Source organism: Protobothrops mucrosquamatus, unplaced genomic scaffold (assembly GCF_001527695.2).
Source record: "Protobothrops mucrosquamatus isolate PMUCROS unplaced genomic scaffold, P.Mucros_1.0 scaffold_252, whole genome shotgun sequence".
In the NCBI taxonomy this organism is placed as follows: domain Eukaryota; kingdom Metazoa; phylum Chordata; class Lepidosauria; order Squamata; family Viperidae; genus Protobothrops; species Protobothrops mucrosquamatus.
The window spans coordinates 321,501-338,916 of NW_015386328.1; the positions used below are offsets into that span (position 1 = coordinate 321,501).

At 34.2% G+C, this 17,416-nt stretch overlaps 1 protein-coding gene across 1 annotated transcript in view; it reads left to right on the forward strand.

Moving 5' to 3' along the window:
* FGL1 (fibrinogen like 1) overlaps nucleotides 1–16,873 on the forward strand; it is a 23,389-nt gene extending 6,516 nt beyond the window's left edge. Inside the window, exons 2-8 of the mRNA XM_015830891.1 lie at nucleotides 91–271; nucleotides 2,279–2,438; nucleotides 3,567–3,664; nucleotides 5,685–5,773; nucleotides 6,565–6,752; nucleotides 14,215–14,375; nucleotides 16,534–16,873. Of these exons, the coding sequence (XP_015686377.1) occupies nucleotides 91–271; nucleotides 2,279–2,438; nucleotides 3,567–3,664; nucleotides 5,685–5,773; nucleotides 6,565–6,752; nucleotides 14,215–14,374 (876 nt within the window). The 3' untranslated portion in view covers nucleotide 14,375; nucleotides 16,534–16,873. The remainder of the gene's footprint in view (nucleotides 1–90; nucleotides 272–2,278; nucleotides 2,439–3,566; nucleotides 3,665–5,684; nucleotides 5,774–6,564; nucleotides 6,753–14,214; nucleotides 14,376–16,533) is intronic.
* The last annotated feature ends 543 nt before the right edge of the window (nucleotides 16,874–17,416 follow it).

Below are 17,416 nucleotides of genomic sequence, written 5' to 3' on the forward strand. Positions count from 1 at the left end.
TTGAATGTAATAGGATTTTGTAGGAACTGGTTATGAACTGACACTGCAGTACTTAGCAACTCACTGATGTCTTTTCCCTCCTTCCTGAAGACTGTAGGAAGTTGTTTCCAAGAGCAGCTGAGACTCCAGGCCCAGTTGAGACTTCTAGAACACAGTGTGAAGCAACAACAGGCAAGAATTGTGAACCTCTTAATGGAGAGGGATATACAGAGCAGAGATAAAGAAGGTGAAAGCAGTGTCATCAATCTGGGAGAAGAAACAAAGTACAAAGGTTAGAAATAAATTTCATCTTTGTTCTCCATTCATTTTACAAACCTGGTGGATGATCAAAATGTAGAATCCATACCATGCCTTCAACTTCTAAACTTTACACAGAGCCACCTGTTTTGAATTGTTTGCCTGCTCTCATTTCAACTTTTCAACTATATACTGTAAATATTACATATATGTATGTATATGAATATAGGTATAGGCATAGATAAAGATAAAGGTTTCCCCTTTCCAGTTTGTCTGAATCTAGGGGGTGGTGTTCATCTCCATTTCTTAGCTGAGGGAGCCAGCATTGTCTGAAGACATTTCCAGGGTCATGTCGCCAGTATGATTATATGCTGAGGCGCATGGAATACTGTTTCCAACTGACAAGCTCAGTGTCTTTAACCGCTGAGCCATTGTGCCCCCTACACACACAGACACACAAACACACATAGCTGTTCATTTAGTCATCTTCCCATATCATAATAAACTTCAAATCATGGTTTCTCATGTAATATTCCATTAGACATTATTTCTCAATTTGGAGCTGCACCAACTGTAATAAAACATAACAGTTTGGCATAATGATCAAAATTAATTACACCAAAATTACATGAAGGAAAAAGAATATATTTAAACTTACTCCTAATGTATAAATAGGATTACATGTAGCCAACTCAATAGTATGCAAAGAATTGGTGACAGGATACTTGTTTGACCTGCTTTGGACCATACCACATAATCAGAAAAATGGTTAAGGAAAACTGAAGGGGGAAGCATTCAGCTTGGTCATGATTTTATCTCATAATAATTATGAGAACTTTTATTTAATTTACATAAAGCATTTTATCCTGCCCAATGCATGAAAAAGCAGATCTCTAAACCCCACTCCTTCTCCTTAAAGGGCCTTTATTTAGGGTTTCTACTCTTCATGAATTAAAAGTTTAGTAAAATGTCGTACCATATTATTTTTAACAGAAATTTTTCAATATAGAAAGAATTACTTATATTACATTGCAATAATCTGAACAGTAGTCTCTGCGGGTCTAAGTGCACTTACTAAGGAGTGTTTTTGTGTAATTCATTAAATGTGATTCATATTGTGCTGTACACCAGTATTTGGTTATTAGAATTTTCTTCATGCTAAATTCTGGCATGTGTTGAAACTTGGATCACAAGTTTGAAACTCTTTGTTGAAAACCATGTAACATGGTCCAACCTTAAGAAACTGAAGAATATTAAGTTTGACTAGGGAAGCTGCATATAAAGGGTGAAGTAGATTTTTGAAATGTTTGCCATCAATCATTGACCTGAAACAAAACTAAGTTGGCAATAACTGTGCAAATGTGAAATTATATATCTTGAATTTTTCCAGTAGCTTTCATAGCAATGGTTCAGCCAAGGCAGGACATTAATCAAGAGTAACCAAAACAGTTAATGAAGGCTGGCTAAACATTATAGTAAACTTCAGTTTTGGCTAACCCAAACATTAGTCCTATGTTTAAATAGATGTATTGATAATCACAGTTTCAGTAAGTAACTAGTAGTCATTCTGGCCAACTTGCATAAGCTTTGTGTTCTATCATTGAATGGTTCAGTGAAGACATCAAGCAACCAGGTTTTATTAAAATCATTGCTTCTGACTGTTCTGTGCTAGAACCACAATTCTGTTAAGTATTTCCTTAGTTTTGCCTTATGGTCCTTTTGCTATCAAGCCATGAGGGGATAACTCAGCCTGTGACTGACAGAAAGGCCAGCTTTTATTACATTTTATGTCTATTTCTCCCAGCACTAATTCATCTTCCACTCCTTATGATAAAGGTATGCAAAGTTATCCAATCTACTCATATGCAGAATCAATATCATTGGAACAGTTTGGTAAGAAGCAATATATGATCCATGAATGGATTTCCCTCATTAAATTAAAAGTTGTACAGGATACACTATGCAATATTTTATAGCAGGAAGGAGAAGAACATGACTAAACTGTATTATTTAAATCCATTGATGTTTTGCCATGATTCAGATTGCGCCGAGATCTATCGTGCTGGTCATATACAAAGTGGATTTTACAAGATGAAACCACTAAAGAGCCCCAGTGGATTCTTTGCCTACTGTGATATGGCAGAAGGAGGTGGGTGGACAGTCTTTCAGAGACGGTCAGATGGGAGTCAAAATTTTAATAGGTAAGAAGAGAATATTTGTAGTTTAGGGTTGAACTGTGAGGTCCTTGGTGCTCTCTAAGCTTGATTGCTTCCTTGCAGACAATTCATTACCAAACTAGGTAATATCATCAGTGCTAATAGGGAGTGGGGTTTGCTCTTATTTTTATATACTAGTGGCTTGCTTTGTCAGTGTTGGTGGGAGTGATAAGACATTTGTTAAACAAAATATAATAGGTAAGATATAATAGGTAAGATTTATTTAAACAGATTAAAATCTCTAGATTCATTTCACAGCCTTGGTATTTTTGAAATAAAATTCATTTAGAATTTCCAATTATTATGGAAAATGAAAGTGTATCTTTTGTAAAAACTGCAATTTTTATGGCCCTTAGTTAAGATATAGTTTGTTGTAGAATCAAAACTGGATAGTTTTTTTAACTAAATGCATGAAAAAAATTGTATGTACACAAAGGACTGGGCCTGAGATTCCCCAAATACCACAAATGTCCAGGTGCTCTTGGTGAGTCTTAGATAACTAATTTACTTGCTGATAAAGACTGTAAAATCATGTGATAACTAGCAAGATTCTCTTTGGTGACTTGTTGGGTAAGATACTATTGCACTGAGAAGCAGAAAGTGTAGGAAGATAGAAATCAGTGGTCTTTTAATGAATTTTTATTTAAGATTTATTTATTTATTATGTTAATATAACTGCCCATCTCATGGAAAGTGACTCTGAACAGCATACAACAATCCACTAAACAGAAAGACTATAAAGTAATCATTTCCTAAAACCATTATATGATAATTATTTAAAAAGCTTTAAAACCATCAAAGCAGTCTGTATTAATCAAATCTATATTTCTTGTTATTTTAATCAGAAGCAGCATAACGATTCTGCTTTGAAAGTATAATCAGGTTTATTGATTATTATTGATGGAGGACCTGAAATTGCAATCAAATCTTTGTAGTCATTCTTCATAATAAAAAATAAATCTATAAAATGAATTGAATTTACTTTGTTTTTTGCCTAGAAACCAAATATATGTTTGTAATTTGTAATTGTTAGAGAACTGTACAAACTGTTTTAAAGCCACTTAATAATCCTCCATGATTTATAAAGATCAGAGGTTTTAATCTTTTTTTCAGAAATTGGACTGAATATGAGCAGGGTTTTGGAGATTTTACTTCAGCAAATGGTGAATACTGGCTTGGGAATAAAAACCTACATTATTTGACTTCTCAGGGTAAGAAAAATACAATATTTTATTAGAAAAACCAAAACCAATAATAAGGGATTTATTGTTTTGTAACAATGAGCAGGAAGACCAGTAGTCAGTAGAATTTCTCCACAGTTGTAGTTCAAATTAAAGTGTCTCTGAGTGTGATTTATTGCTGAGTTACAGTTTAGATACATTCTTATATAGTAATATCTCAAGGAATACATTTACTGTATATAATTCATTTAATTTAGGTGCCACCCAACTCCAGAGTGACTATGGGCAGCTCATAATGTAACAGACAAAATAAATTACAATATGAATAAGAAATAGGAACAAAACAGACACAAGATAAATAAAAAACAAGTTACAAAAAAACCCACCAGGATGATAAATCCAGCCAAGTTGAAAAAACATACATAAATAAATCCAGCAAGGAACACCAACCAGCCCACCCTGGGAGAACATCTAGGTCTTTAAGGCTCTCAAGAATGCCATCAGGATGAGAGCCACTTGGATCTCAATGGAAATGTCATTCCAGAGGGCAAGTGTTGTGACAAAGAAGACCCCCTTTCTGTGTTCTGGTAGATTATATTGGTTAATTGAAGAAACCCAAGGGCCACCAACCCTGCCACACTCTCAGCTGGATAGACACCATAAGCATTCCTTCAAATAACCAGGCTCTAGTAAGCTTTATAGGTCATAACTAATAGTTTCAATTGCATCTGGAAGCAAAACCGGCAGCTGCCACATCTCACAGAGCAGGGATGTCATCTGGGAATAAGGAGACATAACCATCACTGCCTGCACTGCATGGTCTTCAAAGGTTGCCCTGTGTACAGCCCATTGCAGTAACTGAACTGCGGGATGCGTAGATCATGAGTGACTCTCTGTAGAGCCTCTTGTTATAACTTGTAGAATTTTGGACCTTTGGACTTTCTTCTAAGCAAGCATGTCCAGGAAATCTATGAAAAGAATTTAAGATCATTTTTACAGCTTGCAGGGTTTACTTCTATCTCTGAGAAATGCATTCTGCAGAGATGGATATATGGGGCAAAATACATACTTGCAAACTGCTTGAGTCTCTCTTAAAAATTGTGGAATCCAGGTCTCTTCATTCCATTACGTAGGATGATGGATATTGTGATCCAGCAGAATTAGAGGGCACTTGGCTAGTAAAAGCTACTTTAGTTAAAGTGGTTATTCTGTTTTTTTTAAAAAAACGCATAAATCTCCAGCATATCATTCATATGTTTGCTGATTCTTATATAATAATCTCAATTTGATTATTACAATATGCATATTTTAAAATATCTGCTCTGGACACTGACCCAAATTGATACAGAAAGAGAATGCCTGCTGATAACTGGAAATCACAGCAACATCTACAAACTCTATCAATCTGGAATTATAGTGAAGCAAATTTTCTCACTGTTTTTTTCTACCCAGACAAGAGAAAATTTCTCAAAACACTAGGCATTCAGTTGTAGATTGTGTTTAGTTTGATAATCCAACAGCTAAATTGAAGCCTGGGATATGTAAACACAGGACCTAAAAGTGTTTGTGTGTGTGTGTGTTTCTTCGGTCTGACTGTCTATGTGTATATATGTAGTTCTTTGCTTTGTTCTGACTGTGAGGTCTGAACCGCTTGCCTATATAAGCAAGCCGTTCAGACCTCACAGTCAGAACAAAGCAAAGAACCACACACTGTTAATATAATTCAAGTGTTAAATACATGGTTAGGTATCATTAATGCATAATACAAAAAGTGCTGAGTTGCCAACTATAAAGAGCAAAATCTCTGATTACAATTATATAATAAATTAATTTGTATAATAGTGATAATAAATGTTCAATAAAATTCCATATTAATGGATTAATCATTGATTAATCAAAGTATGTCAGTATCGTGCTAAGCAATAAGAAAATCAAACATGAGTAGTTAGCCATGGTATCTGAATTCTCTCAATGCCTGCAATGAATTGAATGGAAATTCTCCCTTCCTCTCTTCTGAATATTGTATCTTCATTTGTTCTTTTTAATTCAGGGAACTATACCTTGAGGATCGATTTGTCTGACTTTATGGATGAACAGCGCTTTGCACAGTATGAAAAGTTTCGAGTTGCAGATGAGCAGGTAGTAGAAGTAGCTTCATTAGAACTTGGAATTCTAAATACACAGCATAAGAAAATAAGTATTTCATAACTGTTGTATCATCAGCATTCTGGGTGTTTATGTGTGTGCATGTGTGAGTTTTAGCATGTTACACTACTATAAATGAACTCCATTCAGCTCCATTCATCTGTGAACATCATGGGCAATCAAGAGTGTCCAGTTATATTTAACACTCAGAGGCATAATGTATTTTGGAGGGGTTAGTGAGATCTCTGAAGGGAAACATTGTCTTACTTAACAAATTTCACAGAGTCCCCGTGGGAAGATAACCCTCATTCATATATATATAATCTGAACTTCCTGGCATAAGGAAGAAACAGAGGAGTAAATACTATTTTAATTAGCATTTGAACTTCAAAGGCAGTAAGTTTTTCAAACTTTTGGCAATTGTAGACAACTAAATCGACTTCATAAAATGAAGTGACTACCCGCCCAGTTAAATAAAAATATGTTATACCCCTTTAAAATCATGGGAATTCACAATATGCTAAATTCTTTCATAGTTAATTCCAGCATAAAAAAAAGTCAGTACAGAATAATATGCTCACCTTCCTTATAGGGACAAATCCTCCAAACTGGGAAATACCCTATGCTACATGTACCTAATCTTGGTTGTTACATGATTTTGCATGGTCAGTTTATTTCTTTGTAGACTACGTGTATTATTCTCCTTTTTGAAGATCTCTCATAAATGCTAGACAGGTGTTCCACTTATACAATTCTCTTGCTCCTTCTCCCAACTTCTTTGCTAGAATTTTTACAAGATGAATTGTGGGCAATACTCTGGAACAGCTGGTGACTCTCTCACTGGGGGGTTTCACCCTGAAGTTAAATGGTGGGCAAATCACCAAGGGATGAAATTCAGTACCAAAGACAGAGACAATGATAATTATGAAAAGAACTGCGCTGAAGAAGATCATGCTGGCTGGTGGTTTAACAGGTTGGCTATCTTTTCATATTACTTTGATTTAGAAGAACTATTTTTTTCCCTAAACTCATGTATAATAACACAAAAGTTCTGGATCTGAGTAGCTATCAATAGCCCAGTTAAATGCTAATGCTTATTCTGTCATTATAAATTACAAATAGGTCTCAATTAGTGCAGTTAATGAATTTTACAAAATAGTCACATTATTCAAATTTGCACAATTCACTATTCAAAGCGATACTTCTATGGGAAAAAAAACAAGCATCTTCTTTTTAAAATTTGTACTGCTTTCCTCTGACAAAATCTTCCTTTTCTCCATCTGCACACACTACATTAGTAGTATCTAAGACCCCAACCTCAAGTGTGCATGCACTATCCTCAATTATGCATGCAGTAACCTCACATTAACTGAATTTTGGGCCACATTATATGTGACCTGATATCAGTCTCTAATCTGCACTAAATTAAAATTTGTATTACAGTTAGTCTTCAACTTCAATTGAGCCCCAAATTTAGTTGCTAAGTAAGACAGTTGTTAAGCGAATTTTGCCCCATTTTACGACTTTTCTTGGCACATTTGTTAAAAGTATCACTGCAGTTGCTAAGTAACAGGTTGAATCTGGCTTCCCAATTGAATTTGCTTGTCAGAAGGTCACATGACCCCAGGACACTGCAACTGTCATAAATACGAGTCAGTTGCCAAACATCTGAATTTTCATCATGTGACCATGGGGATACTGCAACTGTCATAAGTGTGAAAAATGGTCATAAATCACTTTTCTCAGTGCAGTTGTAACTTTGAACGGTCACTAGATGGACTGTTGTAAGTTGAGGAATACCTGTATTTGAACTCCCACTGTTCATGAACTAATATTTTCCATATTAAGCTGCAATTTGATGCTCACTAAATTGAACATAGGTTGCACTGTTGTAAGAATGTTATTTCTCAGTGCACATGTATAGGATTGTGCTGAACAGAAAGTTACTGCAGCAAAGAACTCTATTATAACTTGTTCCTATTATAATGACCTCAAAGAAAACTTTAGTAAAGTGTAATATCATGTATATTTCTTGCCTTCCAGGGCTTTGTAGAGTCTCAAAATATTGAATTGTCAAGATCTTTTTTTGACCACCAGGCACAGCAAAATAGATACCAATCTTGTTCTCCCTCCTTTAGCAGAGATATCAGATGTGATTCCAGGGGAGTAGTTAAACTGCTCTATCACCACAGCTGTTTGCTGCAAGGCTGCAGAATCTTAGATTTTAAATTTTTAAGCAGTATTCAGCAACAGCAGATAAATTTACATTTATTGGTTCATGTTTGTCTTCTTAGGACTATCACTTCAGTAGTTTAACATGAATGGGAAGATTTCCTAATTTTATTTTTACAATATTTGGGTTTAATATATTCTTATCATTTTAAAATTATATTTAACTTTGCATGTTGGCCATAATAATAAAAATAACTATTTTTTTATCATGATCATTTGGGATGCTGAGAGCTATAGGCCAATGTATTTTGAAAATCTAACACCAAAGAAAATTAGCCCTTCACAAGAAATAGTATTAGAAGAATTCAAGAATCATTCATATATATTTGAAAGATATTGGAATAAAATTCTATCTCTTGCTTGACCATCACTCCTTATGAGTTGCAACACTGGCAAGGACTATAAGCAAGTTTGCAGTGAGTTAAGAAACATTAATTGTTTCCACACACTTGTTCTTTACTGCAATATTTTGTATAGCATTAATCAGATAGAACATAATGACCAAAAATGACTTTTAAATGGTTGCATTTAAAATATAAGGGAACTTTATGTAAGGGAATGTAAGGGAACTTTATGACAGGTGCCAAAATAATTGTCAACACTGAATTTAACAGGTTGCAAAATAAAGCAAGGAAGTATATTTACATAGTCAGTCTAAAATTATGCATAATTCTCAGGGAACAAGTTGCCTCTTATGATTTGAGAGCTATCAGATACATTTGAAAAGATTTTGCCACTTACAAACAGCTTCAGTGTTGTCTCACTTTTCCTTTTGGGGATTCTTCAGGGAAGTTGTTTGGCTCTATCTATTCAGTTGTTATAAACATAAATTTTGCCAATTATTGCAAGCATTTTGCAATACAATTTGAATTGGACTGAGGTGAAGCCAAGTTTACTGTGTGAAACAATATGTTTCAGCTCTCATCAATGCTAAGTAGACAAAAAAGAGGAAATGAAACAATGTTTAAATCCTGTTTTCAGTGAAGTCAAAGCTTCCACTGACTTCAGATGGGAGTTTTGTCACTGCTGAAAATAAAAGAGTCACATTTGTTTGTGATGAATCATTATGGAATATACTGCACAGCAATTGTTCTGAGTCAAAGAATAATAATTATAAATGTGTTCTTCCAGCCCTCATTTTGTAGTACGTTTTTACTAGCAGTTTAAAAAAAAACAATTAAATCTTAGCAATCATTCTGTAAACCTATCATAATAATCCTTTTCATTCTGGACTTCCTTCTACCCTACTTGGGGATGGGCTTCCTTAGAAATAACAAAATTAGAAATTGCTGATAAGAGATTTTGGCGAATGACATGCAGCTCAACAGCCACGTCATAGATGATTTGGTACATAAAAAGAAAGATTGAAAGAAAAGTACAGCTCAGTACTAATGAATTTAATGGGGATTTCTCCCACCTAGAAGAATATATCTGACTGCAGTCCAGTCCAGTTCAGATTTTATATTTTTATGGATTCATTATGAGTAGGTACTGATATAATTGGTCTGTGGATTATGTACATGGATGGATGAACTATTAGGCTATGAGTACTTTGTAAGTAAATGTAGCCTGCTGAAATGCTGCCTAACAGGTTTTATATGTGGAAAATTTGTATATCCTATATATCTCTCAGAAAAATGTTTCGGTCACAAAGGGAAGGAAATGTCTATATTTCTGTTGCTGAGAAACTGAAATGATTGTTTTGTATTTAGCTGCCGATATATGGCTACTGTACTGTATGTTCTGAAATACAATTCATTTTAACTATGGGATTGACTATAACTGACCTATCATTCAGTTTGATTTTGATAATATAACAACAATTCACAAATTCAAATGCTATAAAACGTAGTTCCTTATTCTACAATAAAAAGGACTGCTTTTTCTCTTTTTACAATTTTCTTCTAGGCTTCAGATTTTTTTCCTTCCAATCTGGTCAAGAAGTTGGTGAAAAAATCAATTACACTGCAGAGAATTCTAGTTGAAATTATTAGATCCATTTTTAGTCAGGACTTGTTAAGGAATGGAGATGGCACTGATTGGTCTAGTTGATTACCTCTGCTAGAACCTTGATATGGGAAAACATGTCCTTTTTTATCTTATTAGATGTCTTTATCATATTCAGTACCATCAACTATAATAGCCTGCAGGAGAAGGGAGTTGGTGGTATCATTTTATGGTGTGCACACTAAGGATACCCTTAGTGGATACTTCCAGTCAGAATCATGGGGAGATTTGTGATCAAGTCCCTAAAGTGTGAATTGCCTCCAGGTTTCCCTCCAAATTATTTAATGTGTACATGAATGAAGTGTGTTGTTCTGTGGTTCAAACTAAAATGGTTCAGGGTGATGTTATCATTCATATGCTAATGATATTCAGTTATATATCACCATCATGGGCTGAGCCAAGAAGCTTCTGAGGTTTAACATAATTTATATAAACCTATTCTCATCCCATAGCAATTAGGTGGTATTGTTATAAAAAATTGAGCAGATGCACTGAGAACATAACTTCCAGAATTCCTAGCCAACATAATCTTGATGAATCTGATTATGATATTGAAGGAAGAAATCTTCCTAGCTTAACTTTGCTAGATTTGATAGGTCTTTATCCTGATGTATTACAATCTTTGTATTCTAGAGGTCTGGTGTCTCTTTAAGAGGCAATAGCATGATTATTTAATGTGGAGATTGTGCCATGCAGCACCGATGCTCTATGCTTGCAAGAATGACAGTTATCCAATTCTCTAGTTCTTTTCTGGGGGGGGGGGTGTTAATTGTGCTTTTTGTTGTGAACAATGGAGCAATGTTTGTACGGGAACAAAACCAGCAAGCACAGACAAGGGAAAGTACTGATCACAGGCCATCATCACATATGCATAAGAAAAGACAATGGAGTTCCCTGGGCTACTTTATCAAATATGCCTACCTGTTAAAAAACAGATCACTGGATAATAGAATCTTCTTTGGGTTTTAAATACAGAGAAGTAGAAAAGATAACCATGAAGCCTAGCTAGATTAAGACTTGTGAGGCTTAATGTGTTCTAAGGACACACATTGTCCTAAGCGGTAATGTGACTTTTTAAGCTTTGGTTTAGCATTATGATTACAGCAAACCATAAATTTGTGAATTGTAAACCCAATCAGTGACTGAGTTTGCACCCTGTACAAAATCAAGCAAATTATATTATGATCTAGTGCAGAGGTGGGCAACCTGAGGCTCTAGGACTTATACACAATCTGTCACTCCCTTTTTGTGATATTTAGAGACATTTTTTTACTTCAGTTACAAAACTAGTGGTTAATTATAATACCAAGAGTGTGTTATGTTTGTAATTTATTTTAAGGTAAAGTCTTGACTGAGTCATGCTTGACTACTGGTGACTATGTAGTCTTGTCCATATCCAACAATACAAAACGGGTTTGCAATTGTCTTTTCCCAGACTGTCTCCTTTCCAGTCTAGCTTAGAGCTTTAGTATTTCCTGGTGATCTCTTATCCAAGTACTAATTACATCCGATCCTGTTTTGCTCTTGAGATAGCCTAATTCTGTTAAGAACTTGTAAATGGAATCATGGCATCATGGAAAATCTGCTCCTCACTACATGATCCTTTAGAACTTCTTTGACAGGTGACCATCCAGCCTCTGTCTAAGATCTCTTTAAAAAGAGCTCATCACTTTCTGTGATGCTTCATAAGTGAGAAATTCCTCTTGATGATTACCATAGCATGAATTCCCTTCCTTGTAATTTTTTCCCTGTCCCTTTTGAACTTTAGTACCAAAACTGGGGAGAATAGTCTAAGTATTCTAAGTGGAAGGGCAGAGTGAGGTAAAGCAAATAAGCTCTGCGATCTGGTCTCTTTGCTTGTGTTAACACACCCCAAAAGTATGAGGTGGCGTATGCTCTTTTAAGCTACTGCATCACATATTTGTTTTTGTTTAGCTTGTGGTTAATACGGCCCTTTTCCTAGCCAATATAGTTATGTTGTCTAAATTGAGAAAATTGTGCTAGTGAAATAAAACATAATTAAGCATATTGGTTATGTAAAGTTTGGTTATTTTTATTGCCAGTTGTTCTTGTTTCAAGAAATGATTTTTTTCTCTTCAAATTAAGTTGATTAGCAAAAAGTTGAAACAATTAGTGCTGAATCCACCAACAGAAAGAAAATACTTTGGAGTTTTTTTCCTTGCTACATTTCTGCTCTATTGGAAATAACATTCAGGAAGCAAAAAAGGAGAATGATAAGATGGAAAAGTGACTAGAAAAAATATCTGCACAACTAATAAATAGCTACTTATTTTTTAAAAGAGGCTTTGATAAAGGGCTAAAGTTTAAGAATCCCTCAAAACTTTCAATGATGTGAAATCTGAGGAGAAAAAGAAATGAGGGTACTATTAGAAAATATGATATTGTAAATGTATTTAGAAATTAGAATTAATGTTTTCAAATCTTGCATCTCCTCCTTATAACTTAATCTGGATTTTTGTATATAACCCAGATTACCTTTTCTTTCTTTCTTTCTTTCTTTCTTTCTTTCTTTCTTTCTTTCTTTCTTTCTTTCTTTCTTTCTTTCTTTCCTTTCTTCTTTCCTTTCTTCTTCTTTTCTTTTCTTTTCTTCTTCGTCTCCACATGCTGAGGGCAGAATGCTTTGCCTATCTTCAATATTTTGAGAGAGGGTTGTATAATTTTTATTGAAAAAAAACTTTAAACAGAGTTTAAAAACTACAGCAAACCTAAAGTAAAAAGTAAAAAAGGAAGAAAAGAGAAAGTGAGAAACAGTGAGAAACAAAGAAAAAAAATCTCTAGAAGTGACTTCCAATCTTCTATACAGCAGTTACTGGCATAATTATTACAATTTCCACCCTCCCAAATTATTGTTTGGTTCCATTTTTTCATAAGCATCCTTTTTTAATCAGTAAATTCAATATTTTGATTTGGTATTATAAGGTTTTTCCTTATTTTTGTAAACATCCAAATAAACCTAACCCATATATTCCACTTACTTTTGGTTAATTGGCTGGAGGCAGGGAGATTTTTTTATTATTATTCAGTGGTTTACCACAGACACTAAATGATTTAATCCTTAAGAAACTCCTGCGGTTCCCCAGAAAAGATTATAGGGTATTCACCTTTGATGAATCTATTCAAAGGAGAACTAAAACAACTCTCATACCATCTCTGGATAGTGCCAGATGAGATTGTTGGATTCTTATGTTCAGATGTGTTGTCCCAACCATTTCATCTAATATAGGATGGAAGCAAATATCATGATAATCCATTTGTATTTCTAACATTTTTTTCCCCTTCCAACCAAAAAAGAAGTCATTGAAGAGGGAAAGATGGAATAGCTGCATAAAGAAGGTCTTTATTTTGGTTGTAATCAGAACCCTCCATCCAGAAATATTATCAGCAAAATTGTTTGAGATAATCATTACTTTTGGTATTAAACTAGTTGTACTTCATGGAAAACCACATTATTTGACAATATTTGAAAATGATTGATGCACTAGATCATTTTGTGTGCCTTGTATGGTCTCTTACCTATTATTATTGTTTTATAACACTAATGTAAACACACACATGCAGTGGGTTGCTTACTTACCTTACGGGCCATTTCTTCATCGAGCTGATCATTGAGGAGATCAAGGCAATCATTGGGTGGATTTTAGGCATCATAAAAGTATAGCAAATCACTAGTTGTTATTAGTTAGGAAATAAGCAGGGTTTCTTGGGATATTGGGATATTTGGGGGAAATGAAATAACTTTGTCTGAAAACCAATAGAACTTTCCTTACACAAAGTCACTATAGTACAGCTCTGTATAATTAGGTTGATTCAGACCTCAAGTCACAGAATACATTATGGAGAGGGTTGCTGGTGACGTTCCTGTTATGCCTGTTACTAGACAGTCCTTTGATGATGAGTAGGTGATGATTCTCTTCACATCTAAGGTCCATGCAAGTGGCAAAGGGTTAGAGGTAACTGCATTCTCCCAAAGCAAAAACCGGTACAGATGAAGCAGAAATTGTGCCCCCCTTTTAGTCCCAGGCATTATATATTACTCAGTCTTCAAGGACTAAAATGCAGTGTATAGAAAAAAAAAATAGGTCACAGTTTCTACTTGCAAAAAGTCCGAGGAAGCTATGATTTTGTTTGAAACTAATAGATATCTTCTATTTCTTTTTCTTCTTCTATTTCACTAGATGTCATACTGCCAACCTGAATGGCCTGTACTATAATGGACCCTATTCAGCAAGGACAGATAATGGAATTGTGTGGTACACGTGGCGTGGCTGGTGGTATTCCTTGAAGTCTGTTGTCATGAAAGTCAGACCTTCAAACTTCAGTCCCAGTGTAGCTTAGGGTTTGTTTCCATATTCATCTTAATCAAATCAGTTAATCAAATCAGCATTCACTAGATAAAGAATCTATTGAATCAAGTTCAGTCATTAGTGAGTATATGGACACTTCATACACAGTAAAGGTGTTTTTTTGTGTTTTTTGTTGTTTTGTTTTTGGCAGCAATAGGGATATAGCTTGCCACTATCTTCTTCTCAGAAGCTCTTTTTAACTTCTTGGTCTGATTTACACCCCTGGCATTTCTTGATGTTCCTCCATTGAAGCTCTAACCAGCTTCAATGGAGGGGACATCAAGAAATGCTAGGTCTGTAAATCAGATCAAGAAGTTAAAAAGAGTTTGTGAGAAGAAGATAACCCTATTGAGATTTTTTGAGATCAACCAAAGTGTGGCCAAATGCTGCCAAAAAACCTAATCAGATTTCATTTTTTTAATCTAAAATTTCATATGAATGAATTCTAATGAGTTCCATTTCTGGTCATTTCGTGGGCATATTCATATTACTTTTCAGTAAAACCACTGATTTTCAAAAGCTTAAATGTGCTTTTACGTATTTTTATTGATAAGAAAACAATTGGCATGGACATATAAAACTGAGGTCTTTAATTCCACAGTCATTAGCTAAAAAGGTGTTTTAGGTCCTATTCCATAATAGCTACATTACTAGAAGATTTAAGATTTGTATTTAAGAGCATTAATTCTACCATGTTTTTAACTTGCACCTCTTCACAAGCAGAATATAATCTAAAATATACACTGGATGAAGTTAAGTCTTTCAGATATTTTACACTGATGACCTACAGATCTGTAAAAAAAAAATATGCTTGTTTTCAGATTTTCTGAATGTTTGCCCATCTTTTCTGTTACATATAATTAAAGCAGACCTTCATGTGGGTCCTAATCACATCTACCAAAATAGGCATATAAAGAGTGTCTGAATAGACAAATAATACTAACATTTAGTGTTGCTTTCATTTTATAGACAAAATCACCCAACATTCAAAGTGCCAGAGTGAAAAAATGATCCCTCCAGTTTAGTTAAAGGCATATCTAGGTCTAGATGTATGAAAATGGAGATTCAACAGGCATGTCATGCCCCATTCAGAAGAAATGTCTGAAGATTTCCATAAAACCTAGTTAATACCTATTGATCTGGAAGAGATTACATAAATTCTATCAAAGTTTAGGGATCCATAGTCCAAGTATTGAACTGGAGAATGTTTGGGACAATGAATCCTTTAAGGGTGACTGTCTTCTCAAAGTCATTCCATCACTACTGTTTATGAAATGAATTGAAGAAGCCCCCATCTTTGGTGTTACTTATTCACTTGGATTCCCTTTTTATATGTACTGAAGCATTATAAATATTCTGAAATGTGGAAAATAGTTTTTTACAGAGCTATATATGTTTTAGCTTTATCATACATAGTTTGCTATTCCTATTCCACTACGTGTAGTTAGTCATGCTGCACTTATGTGGATAGAAGACTGAGTAAGACTGAAGAGTAAATATCCAGAGTGGATAGAACTAAGTGGCTAAATCTCATATCTTATTGGGAGAATCTAATGCAGTATCATTTATTTTAGGCTGAAATTTATTTTTGATGTAACTTATAATCATTGAAGAAGAGGGACACTGCAGTGAGGATATTTTACAAATAAAGCTTGATAAAGGAACATTGCTTCTCTAATCTACAACCTCACAAAAACTGCTGCAAACGAACTCAGAACAATATGTACTGTATCTTCTATTATTTCAATATGGCACACCTACTAATTGGCTGATGCTCATGACATCATTGGTGACGAATCACAATTTCTTTGCTACTCCTGTCCTTTTTAAGAAACCAAATTATTGCTTAGGCATTAGTGACAATTAAAGAAGAACATGAAAAAATACAGGTCACTTAAAGGACAGTGTAGTTCTAATAAGACAAATCCTGGTTTGGATTAGTATATTCACTGTTAAATTATCATGTCAGTATGATTCTAGACCTATTTAAAGTTTAATTTCAAATATGTATTTTTAATATTTTTAAAAGCATCACAGAAAACATTTTTTTAAGAAATGGAAAAATGTAGAAAAGCAGTAACTTTTTTAAAAATTTTCATCTGTTCCTTGTTTCATACCATTGATAAAGATTACTTTATTTTTTTATTCTAGGTCCATTCTATTATATGACATATTGATTGGGTATTGACTTTGCAGATAAATAAAGTCATAGCATTCATATAGTATTACTTTAGAGACCAAAGTGACTTGTGTCATAAAATCCTTATAATAGCCCCATGCGGGAAAACCATTGTTGTCATCCTTATATTGCAGGTAAAGTAATGCAACTAGTCAGCAATACCTGCTATATGCTATACTAGTATGCTATGATGAAGTTGATAAGATATTGGTTAGTCAATTAACCATATCAAGGCATAAGCATCAGCTACACTAAAATACAATAAAATGAGACAAGACAAGACACAGTGAAGTGAGATTAAATAGAATAAAATATAGCAGGTAAGATAAATATAAATAAGTAAGACAAAATAGTAGAAGGGAAGAGAAGAAGAAGAAGAAGAAGAAGAAGAAGAAGAAGAAGAAGAAGAAGAAGAAGAAGAAGAAGAAGAAGAAGAAGAAGAAGAAGAAGAAGAAGAAGAAGACTTTATGAAGTTAATTAACTGTATCAAATATATAAAACTGATACAAAAAATGCAAATAGATAGAGAAAAAAGTCATAATAGATCATTATCCCTGCATTTAACCTCAATCTGATCAAGGTATTCTGTCCTCTTGGAGATGGCATTTGAAATTAAGAATGCAATCTTATTGATGATATGGACTTTTGTTTCCTGCAATAAGTAAAATTGTTTCTCCTAGGTGTTTGAATATTTTTTTACTTTTAAAATAAAGCCTAAGTAAGCAGCTCTTTGTACAATTTGCAGTCAACAAGAATGTGTTCAGTGTCTTCAATGCTGAGGCTCCATAAATGCAATCTTTCTTCAACTGATATTTCATGAAACCTCTCATGTCTTATGTAGTCCAGTTGCTTGAA